The sequence below is a fragment of the Lycium barbarum genome, chromosome 2, assembly GCF_019175385.1.
Source record: "Lycium barbarum isolate Lr01 chromosome 2, ASM1917538v2, whole genome shotgun sequence".
Lineage (NCBI taxonomy): Eukaryota > Viridiplantae > Streptophyta > Magnoliopsida > Solanales > Solanaceae > Lycium > Lycium barbarum.
In genome coordinates this window covers 130,393,645-130,412,522 of record NC_083338.1, presented here as the reverse complement: position 1 = coordinate 130,412,522, position 18,878 = coordinate 130,393,645, and the positions used below count along the sequence as shown (strand labels likewise).

General features: G+C 31.1%; 1 protein-coding gene across 1 annotated transcript; it reads left to right on the top strand.

The window, feature by feature from the left end:
* Nucleotides 1-6,737: 6,737 nt before the first annotated feature.
* On the top strand, nucleotides 6,738-10,690 carry LOC132627235 (bidirectional sugar transporter SWEET1-like). The gene is made up of 6 exons (XM_060342457.1): nucleotides 6,738-6,890; nucleotides 7,004-7,040; nucleotides 7,168-7,263; nucleotides 8,739-9,018; nucleotides 9,577-9,696; nucleotides 10,235-10,690. Exons 1-6 carry the CDS (start codon nucleotides 6,839-6,841, stop codon nucleotides 10,412-10,414), a joined length of 765 nt encoding a protein of 254 aa, XP_060198440.1. The 5' UTR covers nucleotides 6,738-6,838; the 3' UTR covers nucleotides 10,415-10,690.
* Nucleotides 10,691-18,878: the final 8,188 nt, after the last annotated feature.

Here is an 18,878-nt window from a genome sequence, read left to right as displayed (position 1 = left end):
TATATATATATATATATATATGAATGTCCATTTAGTCTAGGTTTTCCACATGTCCTAAATAAGAGTAGGTACATGTACATTTGGTGGCATGTATGAAATGAAGAAAATGAAGCAACACAAGTTTAATTTTAACTCTTGGTGTTGTCATTGATGACTTCATCAAGAGATTTATCATCTCTATAAATAGATGGTTAAGTTCTCAATTTGTTAAGAGAAATTAACAAGAAGTGAAATACAATTTCTCCCTCCTTTCTACAAAGTTATTAATTTGCTTCTCTTGTTTATTTCCAATTATATAGTTTTATAACACATACAGTTTTTTTCCTTTTCCTTTTTAATTCTCCTATATATGAAATGATGTATAGGAGAAGAACCTTCCGATTATATTGCTTATAACAGGTACCCAAATGTACGAAGCATCGCTAATTTTGCTTCAAATTGCCTTAAAACATATTTATTTATCAAATATGCATCCAAGTGACTGATTGTTCTGTTTGTTTCTTGGGAGCAAATGATCACCTTTTGAATTTAATTAAATACATCTTTCAGAGCGGCGGCTGAGTTGGTCTGACTAAACAAATATGGAGAAAAGCAAAAATATTTTGTAGAAATATATGGTTGATGTTTTTATCTCCAAAAGCTCTTATTGGCGGAAATGTACCTTTAGTAGAATATTCTTGACTCTTCTTGTCATTGTTTCCTACAAGGATTGCACTTTCTTTCTTCTTCTTTTTTTTGTTCCATTTTTTCCGTTTAAAGTTATAAAAAAATGTAAAGTAAATGTCTTAGTGGGATTCCCTGTCATAAATCATAACATTTTCAAAGATTGCGTAATGTTCCAGTTCGTTTCTTTTGATGGTTAATCACTTCATCTAGTCAATTTACTGTGTAACATAAATACTGATCTAATTTTTCTATAAGGGTTAAATATAGCTTTAGAATATTAGAAAATTAAAAAATTCAAAAGAAAAGGAAAAAAACAAAAATTAAATTGAGACCAAAAGGGTAATTTCAGATATCTTAAGGCCATGAATAAGCAATTCATTATTTACATGTCGAATATTAACTAGTATTAAAGTAAGTATATTCAAGAATCAATAAAATATATTGATGTCGCGTAAAATGATAAAATAGTAAATCATTCAACCGGAAGTTAAAAATGCGAAGAAGTATGATTTTAGGATAAAAAGAAGTAAGACAAAAAATACACCGCCTAACTCAGTACTTCCCATAGTGAATATGGACAAAAATAAGAGTGACATTAATACTACATATGGTAAATTTCAATTTGGATTATTAGATGTTATATTATTCTCAAAAACTTTCAATGAAATAAAAAAGAGAAGGGCTTTTATGTCATACATTTGTTTGAAAATAAAAAGAAAGTCTAAATAGAAAAATATCCTTCTTTAACTTTTAAATACTTTTGTATTATGATTTAATGTTTAGAAGTTTGCAAAATGGCTAACTATTCTTTCAATAACTTAATGTCACAATAAGTGAGAATTTTTTTTAAATAATTACAAATTTAATACTATCAGTTTGGGCTCGGGCTAAGAACAGGCTAAATGTCACGAGTTATTACTATATATTTTGTGGTCCTAACCTGGGCAAAATCAGGAATTTTGCTTTTGGATCTTGTGAAGTTTTACCTTTTTTTTCTTAAAGAATTCGCTCTGTTTGGAAAAGTAAAATATTGATGGATCCCACTTGCGTATATTTGCACTGCACGTTACGTCTTGTATTTGAGTTTTGATATATGGTATGATTTTCGTAAGTTATCAACCTCAAAATTTGACGTATGTAAACTTTTCTTACAATCTACAAATTCAATCTTGATGAAACTTTTTAGAGTCTGGAATCAAAATGCCCCCCAAAAAATCATTTTGAATCAAAATACTCCAACAAAAAAAATGTTACAAAAGTACTTTTAGCGCAGTAATTTACCGCGCTAAAGCAGTTCACGGAGACGGAGCCGTTAACTGCTTTAGCGCAGTATTTTACTGCGTTATAAAAGCAGTTAAAAAAAATATTCTATAACGCAGTAAAATACTGCGTTATAGAAACAGTACCCAAAAAAAAAAAAAATTGGCCAACTTTATTTTTTGCAACACTTAATGTTTTTTTCTATACTTTGACCAATGATTAGTCGTGTGTCAAGACTCCGAAACGTCAATATTTTATATAGAACCTGATATTTTTTTCTGCGTACAATAATGTAGCCTAAATACATCAAGGATACGTAAACGTTCGGATCGTCATTTTAGGGGTTGAAAAGGTGCCTGAAGTAAGTTTTGTTTGTAAACTTTAGGTTTAAGTATTCTATATACATAGACGTCCATTTTTATTTGAAGACTTGTTGTCATTAGCTTAAAGTTTTTATTTTATTTTTAGGGTTTAGGTTTAAGGGTGTTATTTTTTAAAGCGTAACTTTATTTCGAATATACGCGATTTTTTGCGCTCGGACGTCCGATTTACGCGATTTTTTGTTTTTTGCAACATATTCGAAATAAAGTTACCCATTAAAAAATAACACACTTAAAGTTTTTTTCATAAAAAGATCGCAACATCCTATTTTAATAAATCTTTTCTTTGCAGCACTTAGTGTTTTTTCCATACTTTGACCAACGATTAGTCGTGTGTCAAGACTCCGAAACGTCAATATTTTATATAGAACCTGATATTTGTTTCTGCGTACTATAATGTAGGCTCAATATATCAAGAATACGTAAACGTTCGGATCGTCGTTTTAGGGGTTGAAAAGGTACCCGAAGTAAGTTTTGTTTAAGGTTTAAGTGTTTTATTTTTTGAGGTTTTGATTTAAGCGTGTTATTTTTTAATCAAGACATAACTTTATTTTGAATATAAATATAATTCTAAAAAATATAGGGAGAAAAACTAGTTGTAAAGTGGTCAAACTTTAGATGGTCATAACTTTGCGCTCGGACGTCCGTTTTACACGTTTTTTTTTTTTAACTTGCGTATTTTTTCGAGATCTATGCGGACAAACTGCCGCCGAGCCGATTTTTTAAAAAACAACTTTTATCCCATTCAATTTCAATTTTCCCCTAAATTGGCCTGAAATTTTCAGTTTTATTTATTTATAAGATGATGATACTCAATAGATTTTAACATAAAAATCTCGGGGTAATGTAGCTATGAATGTCAATTTCACTTCTGCGGTTTCAATTTTTGAAAATAAAGTTGACTAATTTTCTCGACATATAAAGTTGACTAAAATAACCTTACAGTCAAGCACTAAGTTTTTTTCAAACAAAACTTAGTCAAGCACTAAGTTTTTTTCAAACAAAATTTACTTCGGGCACCTTTTCAACCCCTAAAATGACGATCTGAACGTATACGTATCCTTGATGTATTGAGCCTACATTATTGTACGCAGAAAAAATATCACGTTCTATATAAAATATTGACGGTTCGGAGTCTTGACACACGACTAATCGTTGGTCAAAGTATGAAAAAACACATTAAGTGTTGCAAAAAAAAAAGTTTGCCAAATTTTTTTTTTTAGTGCTCGCTATTTTACTGCGCTATACAAACAAAAAAAAAATATCTATTACTGCGCTAAAGAAGTTAAAAACCTTTTGGCAACGACTTTATTTTCAATAAATCTAAACCCTAAAAATAAAAACCTTAAGCTAATGACAACAAGTCTTCAAACAAAAATGGACGTCTATGTATATAGAACACTTAAACCTAAAGTTTACAAATAAAACTTACTTCGGGCACCTTTTCAACCCCTAAAATGACGATCCGAACGTTTACGTATCCTTCATGTATTGAGCCTACATTATTGTACGCAAAAAAATAATAATCAGGTTCTATATAAAATATTGACGTTTCGGAGTCTTGACACACGACTAACCACTGGTCAAAGTATGGAAAAAAACACTAAGTGTTGCAAAAATAAAGTTGGCCAATTTTTTTTTTTTTGTACTGTTTCTATAACGCAGTATTTTACTGCGTTATAGAATTTTTTTTTTTAACTGCTTCTATAACGCAGTAAAATACTGCGCTAAATCAGTTAATGACTCCGTCTTCGTGAACTGCTTTAGCGCAGTAAATTACTGCGCTAAAGATACTTTTGTAACATTTTTTTTGTTGGGGTATTTTGGTTCAAAATGATTTTTTGGGGGGCATTTTGGTTCCGGACTCAATTTTTTATTGCCTAATGGCCCTAATCTATTTTCTCGTGATCGCTTTCCAAACATGTCTAATAACTATTAGTACAGTCAAACCTCTCTATAACATCATCATTGGGTTCGAAATTTTTCGACTGTTATAGAAAATGGCTATTATACACCTATAACAACATTGAAATTTAAATAATATTTCGCTATTATACGCAAAAAAGATACATAAAAGCTCATTTCTCATTTTTAATTGCTAAATTCTAAGCTTAATCACACTTTGTATAACAAAAGAAAATCTTTTAATAATGAAAATATATATTCATATGATATTCTTTGTCACAAATAGTGTATTAAAGGATTAAATATTTTGGTCAAAATCTCGACAGTTATTATTGATAATCATAGATATTCTATTTTTTATAAAGATGGTTAATTATTATATTACCAAAAAAAGAAGATAGCTGTTATATGAGGTTAATTTTATAAAGAGTACTGCTTTAAAGTTGATTATTGCTGTTATAAGTAAAATGCCATTATAGAGAAGTAAAATATAGCATAAAAAATCGATTCTGAAAAAATTGAGTTGTTATAGAGAGGTGTTGTTATAGAGACGTCCGACTGTACTACCAATTATTAAGGTTTAACCAAACTAACGGACTCAACAATGAAAATTAAGATGCCAAACTAACCTAACCTATGGACTCAACAATGAAAATTAAGATGCTAAAATCGTAAAATGAAATATTATTATTATTGAAATTTTCCTTATTTGAAAATTTTAGTTATTAATATGAGATTGTAATATGTAGAAGATTCGAGAAAGAGTTTTTACCGCTTCATGTTTTCATATTCCGACTTTTGGTGATTGTATGAAGTTACATGTATTATTATGGTTCGTTTTCTAGAAACTTTTCATCGATAATTTCATCCATTAACTTTGAAGTATTTGTAATGCATTATAAATGCCCAAAGTAGGTTTTTTTTTTATATATAATAACCATATTGTTGAAAATAAAAGCAATGATATAGACTTTATAAACAATTCAATATTTGTCAAATGTTCTTGCTTGATTGATTAACAAATTTATTCAAAGATAAAATATCCACGATTTAATTAAAATTATTGCTTTTATATGTTGAGTTTAGGTCCGGACTTAACACGGACTTTCTTAGGCTAGTATATGGATAGAGCTGATTCTATATGTAGAGGCACTGTCGATTAGTACTGATTATAATTTGATGTTTAATAAGATAGTCGTGGTTGCAAATTATAGCCCCGCTTAGAGCATATATAGCTAATTACATCTTCTTTTTTTCTTTCTACTTCCCCCTAATTCATCAAAAACAATCATATGACTCAAGCAATTAATTAAGGGTCTGTTTGGAAAGCCACCTGGTAATTGGAATTGGTGTAATTACTAAGGTAGTAATTACACAACCTAGTCATTACACAATATAGTAATTATGGCGACCTTTTGTTTGTCATAACGTAATTACAGTGTAATTACAAGCATACTATTTGGTTGCACACGTGTAATTACACAACTAGATTAGTTTAAAAATGAAAATTAACACATGAAAAGTATGTGCCTTATAATTGATATATTAAATTAGGTATTTAAGATACATATAGTTTCTTAAAAATATATTAATTAAAAGCACACATTTTATAAGAACATTATGGGTTGGATATTTGACAAAAAAATTAATATTTATACATATAATGTCATAACATTATTCAAATGTTTGACCAAAAAATAATCTATTAATTGTAAGTTGAAAATGAACAACATGCAATGTAAAACAAGTGAATAGTACTAAAGCAAACAAATTGAAATTGAAAATATAACCTAAATTCAAAATCCAAAAAAGAGTTTAATATGATACTTTCATGTCAAATTCCAACATAATATAAAATAAGTTCCAACATAACCTAAGTAAATATAATTCAAAAGAAAGTGAAATATATATAAGTATATAATGTCATTCAACAACGGAATTCTACTTTAATAACATTACTCGTTATATGTCAAGTTTGTTAATTACTCATTCTTTCTAATATTGGGAAGTGTAATTTCAAAAACTAGAATAATAACATAGTTACGCTAAAAGAACGAAATAAGAAAAAAAAACTTAAAAAAAATACGAGCAATTACATAGAATCACAAGAAATAAAGGTTGAGAAATGAGAAGAAACAAAATGAAAGATAAATATTATAAAAAATAGTTTTAAAATAAAAATAATTTAATATGTAAAAATTAAAAGAATTAAAATAATAGTAATAAAAATAAATTAAAAAGAAAAAGAAAAGAAATTAAAAAATAACCCTGTAATTACAGGTTGTAATTACATCTAATTCTCAGCCCCCACTTCAGAATTGGAGAGTGTAATTACTCCCTGCCAATTACACCCAATTACATGTTGACCATGTAATTACTTGACTTGACAAACATGTCAAATTGTGTAATTACACCCAATTCGGATTACCTGGGTGGCTTTCCAAATAGGCCCTAAGTGGAGTTTGTAGGGCCTGGACTACACTGAATATTCTAGTACTATGTAGTGGATCATTCATCAGCAAATCAACAACATTATGTAAATATATACCCCAAGAAACTCAGCTTATTATGCCTGCATTATTTTGCTTCTGGTTTTTCAATTCTCGTACTTTTAAGAATTTTCTGCCATGGGTCATGTACATGTTATCAGAATTCTCCACACAACCTTCGGAATTTTTGGTGGGATTTTAATTTCATTATCCAAGTTTCCTGTGTTTAATCTTAGTTTAATTTATTTGAGTTGGTTATGATCGATCTTTTTTTAATTTATTCATTTGCTTTTCTTTAAATAGGAAATGTTTTTGGCATATTACTCTTCTTGGCGCCCATGTAAGTCTCTTCTTCAAGTTTAACTTCTCTTAACGTATTTAACAGTGTATGCATGTGCGTTTTATTTCTTATTCTTTTTGTCATTGAAACTAATAACACAATTAATTATGAAAATTTGAGACTACAGGATAACATTCAAAAGGATTATCATGAAGAGATCAACAGAGAAATTTTCAGGGGTGCCATATCTAATGAGTCTGTTCAACTGCTTGTTCTCAGCTTGGTAAGCTACTTCTCCAAGTCGCACTTCAACATGAAATTAAAACAGCTTTCCAACTGAAAAAAGTTTTCTTCAATTTGGGATTTATAAAGAAAACGAGGTAACGAAATGTAAGGTTGCAAATGAATATATAGTGTGTAAATGAGATATCTAAAAGTTTAAACTCCCAGAGAGAGAACGCACGTTTATATACACTCTCTCACATGTATGATTTTTTTTTTTTTAATCAAGCACGCATAAATTAACTTTATTTTCCTTTTATAATGGATGAGACGATCTTGATCCTTGAACCTAGGACTGGGCATAAATACCGAAAACTGAAAAACCGAACCGAATCGAACCGAAACTTCCAACAAACCGAACCGAACCGAACTAGTTAGGTTCGGTGTTTGGTGTCCACCGTCAAAAAATCGAAACCGAAACCGAAATAGCCAAACCGAAAAACCGAATGCGCACCAAAATTTAATACATTACCCAAAAAAATTAAAATAGTCCAGACCCATTAAGTTTAAAGCCAAAAAAAATCCAATTGTAACAAGTCCTCTTTTGCATTTGTATCCCTAATTTTTCACTTCAGTTAAGAAAATCAAATATCCTTAACAAAGGAAGGTAACTAGGATGTGTCTTTAGGATTAATGTATGTCCTTTATGTGTTTTCTTAATTATTCTTACGGTATGTATATAACACCTGGTAATCCTATATCATGATTATAGTTTTTTGTTCTTGTGTATCCTGTTTGTTTGATTTTGATTTCGATTTATCAGTTTTATGTTTTATTGCTTTTAAGAATATGAATTAGTGTCAATGGAATCACTTCTAATATCATATCAAAAAAACCGAATTGAAAAAATTGAAACCGAACCGAACTTTAAAAAACCGAAACCAAAAGAACCGAACCGAACTAGTTTGGTTCGGTATTCGGTGTCCACCTTCAAAAAACCAAACCCAAAATAACCAAACCGAAATTTGATAAAACCGAACCAAAAAACTGAACGCCCACCCCTACTTGAACCACATTCCTGATATATGAATAAATGAGTCAAGCCTACACGTAAGAGGGCGTGTCAAAGCAGGCAAATGTTCTGATTTTTTTTTTTTTTTTAATATAATGGGTGGCAAAAAGACTTGAATGAATGTCAAAGTGCACCATGTAAGAGTTTGCGTTCCATTCGTGTAAAAGTTAAATCATTAAATATAAGACCTTTACTTACGTTAGATTGCAACACACTCTCTCAAGTGCAGACCCTGCCTGGTTTCTTTTTGTGGACAAGTACCACAAAATTCTTTTTCTTTTTCCTTTAATAATAATGATTGACAGCTAAAGTTGAACACATGACCTCAACCTGGGTCCTTTTGCCGCTAAATTTTTTGACTACGACATATATCGTGTCAAATTTTACTCACTTCATTTTTTCCTTCAAGCAAAATAATATTGAGTTTAACTATGGATTAATTCTACTTTTGATGAACCAAACAGGTATGGTCTGCCTTTTGTGTCACCAAACAACAAGTTGTTAACAGTCCTGGCTTCAGTTGGTGGTGCCTTGGAGGCAATTTATGTGTTGATTTTCCTCATATTTTCACCCAAGAAGGAGAAATTTAAGATTTCTGGAATTCTCTTTTTGGTCCTTTCCATCTTCTCAATCGTGGCTTTAGTGTCCGTGTTAACACTTCATGGCAATAAAAGGAAGCTCCTTTGTGGTTTAGCTTTCGCTATTACTTGTATTATGATGTTTGGTGCTCCTCTTACTGTAATGGTAAGTGTCTTTCAATTTTATTCATATAAATATACTAAATCACTCTACGTAATGGATTTAACGAGGGATAATTACACTTTTCGTCTCTCGATTATGTATGAATTCAGATTTTAGTCCATGTAATATTTGAATTTACCTATTTAACCTTCATTTAATTGAAATATGTGTTTTTGGTCCCTTTATATAAGAACATGTGATTTTTCGACTATTTCTTTAATTATTTTACTCTCAGATATGGTGTAACAGTACAAATTTAACATAAAATACATCGACACTTGAATGATTTAGCACTTAATATTACAAGGATCAAAATCGGAATTTGTCAATATTTGAGGACAAGTGCTAATATGCCATTTAACTTATACATTGATAACTTAAAATCTTTTATATGATTAGTGTAGCTCAATTAATTACAGAAGATTGATTATCAATCATATAATTAATGATTATTATAGTGATTTGCTTAAGAGTTGGTTGTATAAATACTACTTTTTATCTGATTATTTATATAACTAACACTTGTAAATAAATTTTTTTTTACTCTGCTTTTGTATACAGAGGCTGGTGATCAAATCTAAAAGTGTGGAGTACATGCCCTTCTTCTTGTCACTATCCATTTTCAACTCTAGTACCACATGGGCAATCTACGGCTTGCTTGGCAAGGACCCTTTTGTTACTGTGAGTAGCTTTAATTTGAAACATTAATTTAGTAACTTTTACTTTCATCTTTTCATAAATAAATTCTCACACAGTATTTTGTAGAGGCTCACATTTACAGTAATAACTAGGGATAATTATCTTTCTGAGACACCTTAAAATAATAGCAGATACATGTATATGTTTTGTATATCAAGTATAAATAACACATAGTATACATTATATATACCCTATGATAAAAAAAAATAAAAAAAAATATATATATATACCCTATGATATACATAATCAGTATATATGTTTTGTATATTTTGACTAGTCCTAATAATTAATTTCAGCAACGGGCACAAAATGAAAAGCTCTAATAATTATTCCCTCTGTTTCATTTTACATGATACTCTTATTTCTAAGTTTGCTAAAATAGGTGATACATATCTATACTACGATGGCCTCGAAATGCTGGAAAAATAAATCCACTGAGAAGTGTTCAATAACCACTGGTTTTATGGTAACAGATTAAGTCATGGAGACTAAATCTCACAAGTTTAGTATTGTTTGATAGGTACCAAACGCAATCGGATCTCTATTAGCATGTGTGCAACTGATTTTGTACGTAATTTATCGCGATAACAAGAAGAAACAAGACCTCGAAATGGAGGGTTCAATCGAAACAGGGCTTGGAATACCCCAAAACGAGTTACAGAAAAATATGGAAGCAAGTCAGCTGGATAACGGACTATAGTTGTTGGAGGGGCGAAGAATATTTGAAATTTGATATGCACTGTTTCAAAAGAAATGAAGGAAGAAGTCAGACACATTATTTTACGATTTAATGCTTCCTACTTTTCCATTAGTAAAAAATGTGTATGAAGTTAGATTCATTGATGCATTTATTTTGCAAGGTGTTTGTTATAATTTCAATTAAGAGCATTTTAACTAGTGGCTCGTGTTAGAATGGAACATTTGAGCCCTGAATGATGTATAAATAATAGGTCATTCGGTCAATTTGCAATCTCAATTTCAATGTCAGCTTACTTCCTTTTTTCTCTTGGTTTCAACTTTCAACCACTAATTATGCAGTTTTCTCGGATGTCTTCATTTTTTCTGTTTGAATTCTCTAGCCTCTAAAATGGTTGGTATCAAATAGTAGTACATATTGGAGTTTTTATATACCGAGTATACGGGCCTGATTGGTGTAAAATTTGAAGCAGTATAGAGTTGAGAAACAGAGTCGAGGATGACCGAAATTTCAAGCACTACTCCTTTTTCTTTTGAGGAAGTTACCTATTTGGCTAGTCGATCCAAAATAATTACATTCTCTATCAAATATATAAAAAAATACACATTATTATATATTAAGAATATATATTTTATGTATATTATACATTAATATACCATGAATATACATGTGCTAACTATTATCTTGGTGTGCGGTTATTTATGTCATTCTCTCTCTCTTTTTATTTTTTATTTTTTTTAAATAACTGTCTGTCATCAATATTCACCACCATTTGAAAAATTGCAATTTGATGAAATGGTGCCAAAACTAACCTTCCTTTACAAGATGTTAAAAGCAAAAATCCCTCTGCAAACGAGTGAGCACTGATTCAAGGTGGATTTTAGGTGGTAATGAAATTTTATACATCGAAGTGAATAAAAATAATAGTACTAGGACTTCTCTCTTGACCCATGCAGGTAATTGCCATCTATCAGTGTTGAGAAGTCCTCTAACCTGTCTTGTTAAGGTGGAGAAGTGGTTATAAATGTATATCTCCTCCAGTTGGCAACTCAAGGATTCCATTTTATAAGCTACCTATTTGGCCTCTCAAAAACAATGCCTAGTAAAGAGGCCATGATGATCTACTAGTTGTTGAATCTCAGAAAAAGTTCATGTGATGGTGTTGACTATTTTACCATAATACAATTATGAAGGAGAAGTGAAATATGTCTCTCCTATAATAAGTCCGTGGCCTCTGTCAATGCACCACTTTAGACCAAATAATAATGACCTTAGGTTCAACCCAGTTACTTGTTCCTTCCCCTAGCGGCACAAACCATAATATTTTTCTGATCAAGCTGTCCCTGACCACTCCACCACAATATCCACCCTGCAGCTAATTTTACAAAAAACAGTGATGGCCTTATACATTTAACCAAGATAAGGGAGTTATTTATAAAAGAGGCCTCAAACAGTTTACATATGGTCATACTCTTGAGTTTCCTGGAGATGATTCGAGATAACTTGTAAGTAACTAATAAGATTTAGTTGGTTGTTCTGGTCAACTGTTTTTCCGGCGCACGTCTTTCTTAGTTACCAATAATAATGTAAGGTGTGCGAACAAAGTCTCATATTGATAGCTGAAAAAATTGAGAAACTATACATGTTGGATCTGTTAGGATTTTATGAATAGGTATGAATGGGAAATGGTCCTTTGCATGGAAAAGACTTCACACTTCTTCTTTCGTATCCTTTGTTGTCTATAAATACTTAGCCATTTCCATCAAGCTTTATAAACGGAATTCTGATTATCTTCTAATTCCTTCTTTCTTCACTTCAAATATATTCTATGTGATTTGCTGGAGCCTGTTACGTTCGCTGTTCATTGGGGTTTGAGGTACCACTACATTGGTGAGTTAATTCGTTCTATCCTGGAAGGATATATTCCATTACTTCGGGTACTTGAGGGGAATAAGTTCCTTAATTAAGAAAACATTGTGAATTCAGTGGGCTCGAATTATTCCTTTTTACATTTATTTTCAGATTCGGTTTAAGTTATTATCACATACAGATTGACAACATGATCTCTTAATAATGTGAGATCTTTTGAGGAAAACCGTGCGAACTTGATTCAAAATGGACAATATCTCACCATGTTAAGAGTACCTTTGAGCTGAATCAACCCAACAAATAATAGCATTTCTTTTAGAGTTTTAAGTTTTGGATTCGTGTATCGGTGTATGGGGCTAAAATGGCTAAGTTCCAAACGCATTTACTCCTTTCTCAAACTGCCTTCAAATTCCAACAGAAATCAGATGGATATTTTTGGTTGGCTTGCAAGATGCAACTCTCAAATTTAATGGAAAAGTGATAACTGATCAATACCATCAGACAAGGGGGTGGGGGTGGGGACCTCAGACATGTCATGTTTAGTTACTCTCCTTGCCATACATTCAGTCGGAAAAAATAATTTTAAAAGGTGAGAATTTTTCAAATAGTTAATTAAATAGATTCTGTAAGAATTTTTCATGTTTGGTTCTGTGACTCTAATGATACAACAAATGATTTTATGACTTAATTGATAAAATACATAAAATTTAGTGACTTTAATGAGATAAAAATCATTTTACAACTTTGTTGATACAACGCATAAACCTCAAAGACCACACATCAAAAGGCCAAATGGTGCAAAGCTTTAAGAGAAAATATTCCAAACCTAGCAAACCAATTGTTTGTTTGTTCCACTACTTGAAATTTCTGTCTAAATATTTGCTTAAGGTTAGAGTACAACAATTTATATCTCAGTCACCAAAATCCGTTAATTCTCTCTTTCATATTAACATTTTCAATGATTCTTCGAAAACAATATGAATATTTCCAACTGGCAGCTTGTCGTTGTTGGGGAAAATAGATATTTGGTAATATTATCATTCTATATGTATGTTTGGATTTATTCATGAATTGAATTAGGAAAATTGTAACTATAGGAATTGGGTATTTTGATTGGTAACTACAATGAAATGTGACGAAGAAAATACAAAGAGTTGGAGGACGTACTTTTCATGGATATATTAATGTTACTTTAGGTAGAATAGGACCACCACTAGGGTCCCCATTTTCAGTCTGCTGAAACATTACTCTATATTTTTTAAAAGTTATCTGAGAAATATTACTAATAGAAATGGGGAAAATTTTGGTTCCCAACAATTTTAAGAGCAGTTGATTCCGATTGCATTACTTCAAATAAAGGAATTTAAAAAAATAAAGAATATTTTTTCGTTAAACATAATTTTGTTAAAATGTTTTCATATTTTACACTATCTAACTCTACTTTTTCGGTACATTCACGTAGTGTTTGAAGGGTTTTTTTCTCTCTTTTTTTTAAAAAAAAAAAAAAACCATCTGAAGGGTTTTCTTTGAAAAGAAAGAAGCTAATCAATAATCGCCTTGTATGTTAGACTAAGCTCTAAGGATATTAAAGCTCTTACAAATTTTAGTCTACCAAAATATTAACTAGCTTGTGACGAGGGGTGGACATAGTACGATATGGTACGGTATTTGAAACTTCAGTACGGTAATTAATTTCGGATTTCGGTTATTAAAAATATTATATCATTACCGTACCAAAATTAATTCGGTATGGTTCGGTATTTTAAAGTTCGATCTCGGTATTTTACGGTACGATAAATCGGTACCATAATTTATCCGACTTCGACTTACATATACTCATATCGTGGAGAGTTATGACTTCCATTACTTAAGAAACGTCTCAATTATTATGTACTAAACACTTTACACATAAAAATATTCAAAAAAAAAAAAAGTATAAGCAATCCCCTTCGTAAATCAATTACACAAAAAATAAATCAAGATAGAGTAATCAAAGTTCCAACGTTTAAACAATTAGTTTTCCAATAATACTAGTTTATATATTTGTTAGTATATATTATAATACTAAGATATATGAATTGTATATGTAATTATATACTTCGGTATGGTCTTTGGTTTGGGTATTTTCTTTATTAATACCAAATACCGTACCGAATACCAAACTTTTTAAAAATGTATATTAAATACTGTACCAAATACCATAATACCGAAACCGCGGTATAAAAAATTGTCATTTCGATATGATAATCGATATCTACCATACCATGCCCACCCATACTTACTTGTGACACAATCAACAATTTCTCTAATTAGGTACGTGATTTGATACATTGATCAAACAGTACAGCTCCAATTTGAACTGCATTTTCTCCATTACAATGATTGTGAAATGATATCTGAACTAATTGTTCTTTGATAGTTCATTTGTATACGTAAGAAATGTGTACTGTTAATTAAAGCGGGATCAAATATTTATACTCGTTTAATTATTTTTTTGGTTATACTTGTTTAAGTTGACTCCGAAGTAATATGATCAGCTAGGTTAGCGTCATTTCACAAATGCATCACATTCAAAATTAATTCGTCGGATTAATGAGTCCGGAACCAAAATGACCCCAAAAAAATATTTTGAACCAAAATACCCCAACAAAAAAAAAATGTTACCAAACTACCTTTAGCGCAGTAATTTACTGCGCTAAAGCAGTTAGCGGGGACGGTTCCGTTAACTGCTATAGCGCAGTAATTTACTGCGCTATAGTGTGCGTCTTTTTTTTCCGGCCCTTTTGGTTAACCCTTCTTCCATTACACTTTTTAACGTACTTTGACCATAGATTAATCATGCTTTGGGACCCCGAAACTTTAATATGTTTTATAGAACCCTACTTATTTTTGTGCGATTAATAAGGTAGGATCAATACATCAAGGATACACAAAAGTTCGGATGGCCGTTTTAGTGGTTGAAAAGTGCTCGAACGCCATTTTCGTTTGAAGGCTCGGTGTCATTAGCTTGAAGTTCTTTACGAATATTTAAACTTATTCATTAATAATTAATCAAAAGTTAGTCAAAATGGCAGCATTCATACAAAAAAAACTTAATTAAATTATTGCATCATTCATAACCTTGAGTAGATGAAAATACTTAACATACTAATATTCTTCAAAATAACAGCATCATCATAAATTAAACTTAAAACTAAAATCACAACATTCTTAATCATCATCAGAGTACAAGTCTTCAATATCGTCCTCAGAAAAATATTAACGGTTTCTTAAGACAAATCTTTTTTCAGTAGCAGTTAGTTCTCTACCGATTGATGATGCTTGTTCTTCGGCCAACTTTAGCATGTAAAATCTACATCGTTTTGTCAGCATTCTGTTGTTTTCTTTTCTAATCCCTTGCACGGCAAGCTCGTAAGTTTCTGGACCTACTTGAGGCATGGTTAAGGAGTACCTTGTTGGGATTGGAGCGTTGAGATTTTCCAAGTCACGAACAAGACGTTCTGATTAGGCAAGCCGATGTGACCATTCTCGGCGTAAGCCGCAATAATATTCCCGCGGATCTGAATATTTCACACTGTAGAAATCATCATTACGCTCTATAAAAAGGTGGGGATTTAGCTCATCTAGTTTGAAATCACTGGTATTGCTCGAAAAACTGCTATGATTTGAACTCTCATCATCACTGCTATTTGGTTCTTTTTCAAGGAGTAAAGACCAAGTTGAGTTTCTACTACTCGACATTGAATATGGTGTAGTCTAATAACAAAAGAAAGGGCTACTTATGTAGTTGCAAACCCCCAAGTACCCTCGGGGGGGGGGGGGGGGGGGGGGGGGAAGATCTTTATGACCCTACCTACTTACCTTATTATAAGAAAAATATTAATCTTCATCGGATATTTCACAGTCCGAATCCCACTTGGATCTAAATCTTGTGCTACCATGTATACCATATTCTACCATATGGTAACGTATTTGCATCCGATTGTTCTCTTTGCGAAAACGATCAAGAGCAAATTAAACTCTTGTGGAGTTCCGCGAGGCATTGACATAGCACGTTTTTTTGGGCGTTTAAGCCCTACTGACACTAACTTGTGCTCCAGTGCTGCAGCCTCCCTAACACGGCAATCCCACTCCTCTCTCATTTTATTATTCTATTCTCGATTGAATCTGTCGTTAGGGTTATTTGAGTAATGAAAATCATCATCATTAAGTTCCCAGGTCCTACCCATTGCTTCAAATATGTTTGCTGGAGTGAACGATACAACACGACTAATATCTCTAAATTGGTCAAAAAATGACATAGTAACTCAATTTTGTGTGAAATTTTGTGTGGTTGATAACAACTATTCGTCAAATTACGTGATGAGTGTCTGGCGTATATATATTTTTACTCGTACTCTGTCAAATTATAGTATAGAAAGATGTCGAACCCACAGAGATTGGTTTATCTATTCTACAGACGTTTCTTATTTTAATTACTATTTGAGAATATCAGAAGAGAGTTGATTGGTGGATTAATTAACTAAAAATATGTAATTAAAGCAATGGAGAAATATTTTAATTTATCACAAACGTACTAAAAGGTGTTGGGATCCTGACTTCACTTAATATTTCTATTATAAAGTAAATTCTTTAATCTTCAATTTCTATTTCTCATAAATGTATAAATGCCTCTCACGATTACATTTATATATTATTACTTAAGTTTAAGAATTAATCGCACTCCTCTCGGTTATACAAATTAATTATTAAAATAGTAATATTAAAGCACCAGAAATATATGCTTGAACTGAAACATGCTCTTTATAGTAAGTCCCTTTCGGTTACCTTACTTGCTATAACTAATCAATACACTATTCGCCTCTCTCGATTACAAATAAGTGTAAAATTAATTATTACATAAAAGAGATAGATGTCACTAAATAAATATTAACATCTATCAATACGACAATTAACTATGTTACTTCTTCCGCCTCTCTCGATTACAGAATTAGTAACAAATTAATTGGTAGTATAAATTAGATAAACGTTAGCAAATAAAATAACATCTAACTGTAAAGCATATAAAAGTTAAATAGAAAGCTTTCGCTCAAACATGTGAAATTGAGGAATAATATTATCTACTATTATATAGAAATATCAAGATTCGTCATTCTCCCAACACAAAAGAAAGTTATTCCATATTGGAGTTAATACAGCTAATGAAAATATTCTTATCCATTAATAAGAAAATAGAAAAAATATTCACGAAGAATAATTCCGCTATTTAATTAAAAGTAGGACCTAGAATAATTTCCTAATATTAAACAATTAAAGAAATAGTAGAAGAGTAGAAGAAAAGAACAATATATTTTGCGGTCCTCCCTCTCCTGTCTCAAATGCTCTCAATTCGTCTTCTATTTATAGCAATGATTTCCAACTTTTTCAGCCAATCAAATTGATTGGTTTATGCAACTTGCTTTTTCAATTAGTGAGCACGGTCCATTTCCAAAATGGAAACTTGCGGGTACGTAGATGAGATTTTGCTTTTCTTTTCTTCTTGTGGGTCCCACAAAGGAAAACTTGCACAATTTACTTTCCATTTTGCTGCACCTTTCTGTTCCCCTCTTCTTCTTCTTTTCTCATTCTTCTTCTTGATTTTGCTATTTTGATTTATTTATTAAAATTATGGTGTCTCCTGCAAATAAAATATAGAAATATTAATATTTAAAATTAAATAACAACTTAATTTATATATGTATTTTTGTCTTATCAAATACCCCACACTTAAATATTTGCTCGTCCTCGAGCAAAGACAATTATTAATTATAGTGGCTAAATGTTTTAAGTAAAATCATGAGAACTTTTGGTAGAGAAGATTTGACTAAGATGATTTACATGAGCTCGACAACCTTTGACCGTACTCATATCTACTTATTGAGAAGTGAAATAACAATATTTTCTAATCCCAAGTGTGTCTCACCAAATGAAGAAAGATGCCCAGATATCACACAATATATCTATTTTAGAACAAAGAAGGGCATATGCTGAAATTACGCTCACTCTCAACAAAGAAGTATTTCATGTTACTGGAAATAACCATAAGCTTGACTATCATGTGATTATCTACTAATGTAAGAGTCTTTGAGTTGAGATCATGTAGGACTTTTATAAGGTTGTAATTTAGATTTAAGGACGGATAGGATACGTATAAATAGGAGTGACTCAAATTTCCTTTAGACAGTACACTTTACTTTCTTGCTTAAGCACAACTGCCTTCCATTTTCTTTAAACAATCAATCTCTTGTTCATCATTTTTTTTTCTTTCTTTTTCAACCTTGACACATTTTCTCTTATTTCCCTTCTTAAATTGAAGTGCCAGCATCTCTTTGTTACTCTTTTCTTTTTCCTTTTTTTTTCAAATTTTCAACAACAATTTTTTTTTCTCAGGTAACATCTCAAAAAGATCAACAATCTTAAACAATTATCCTTTCACCTGTTTTTTTTTCTTCATAACTCACACTTAATTTTCAGTATTCAAATCAATTCTCGAAGTGCCTAAAAGAAAATGGGGTGAAGAAATAACAAGTAGTCACATTAAAAAGGCTAAAGATTAAAG

What these genes read in the sequence shown, in the direction of transcription:
- LOC132627235 (XM_060342457.1), top strand. Translation starts at nt 6,839, where the DNA reads ATGGGTCATGTACATGTTATCAGAATTCTCCACACAACCTTCGGAATT. An exon ending in TTACTCTTCTTGGCGCCCAT is followed by an intron (nt 7,041 to 7,167) that starts GTAAGTCTCTTC and finishes TTGAGACTACAG; the next exon opens with GATAACATTCAAAAGGATTA. An exon ending in GCAAGGACCCTTTTGTTACT is followed by an intron (nt 9,697 to 10,234) that starts GTGAGTAGCTTT and finishes ATTGTTTGATAG; the next exon opens with GTACCAAACGCAATCGGATC.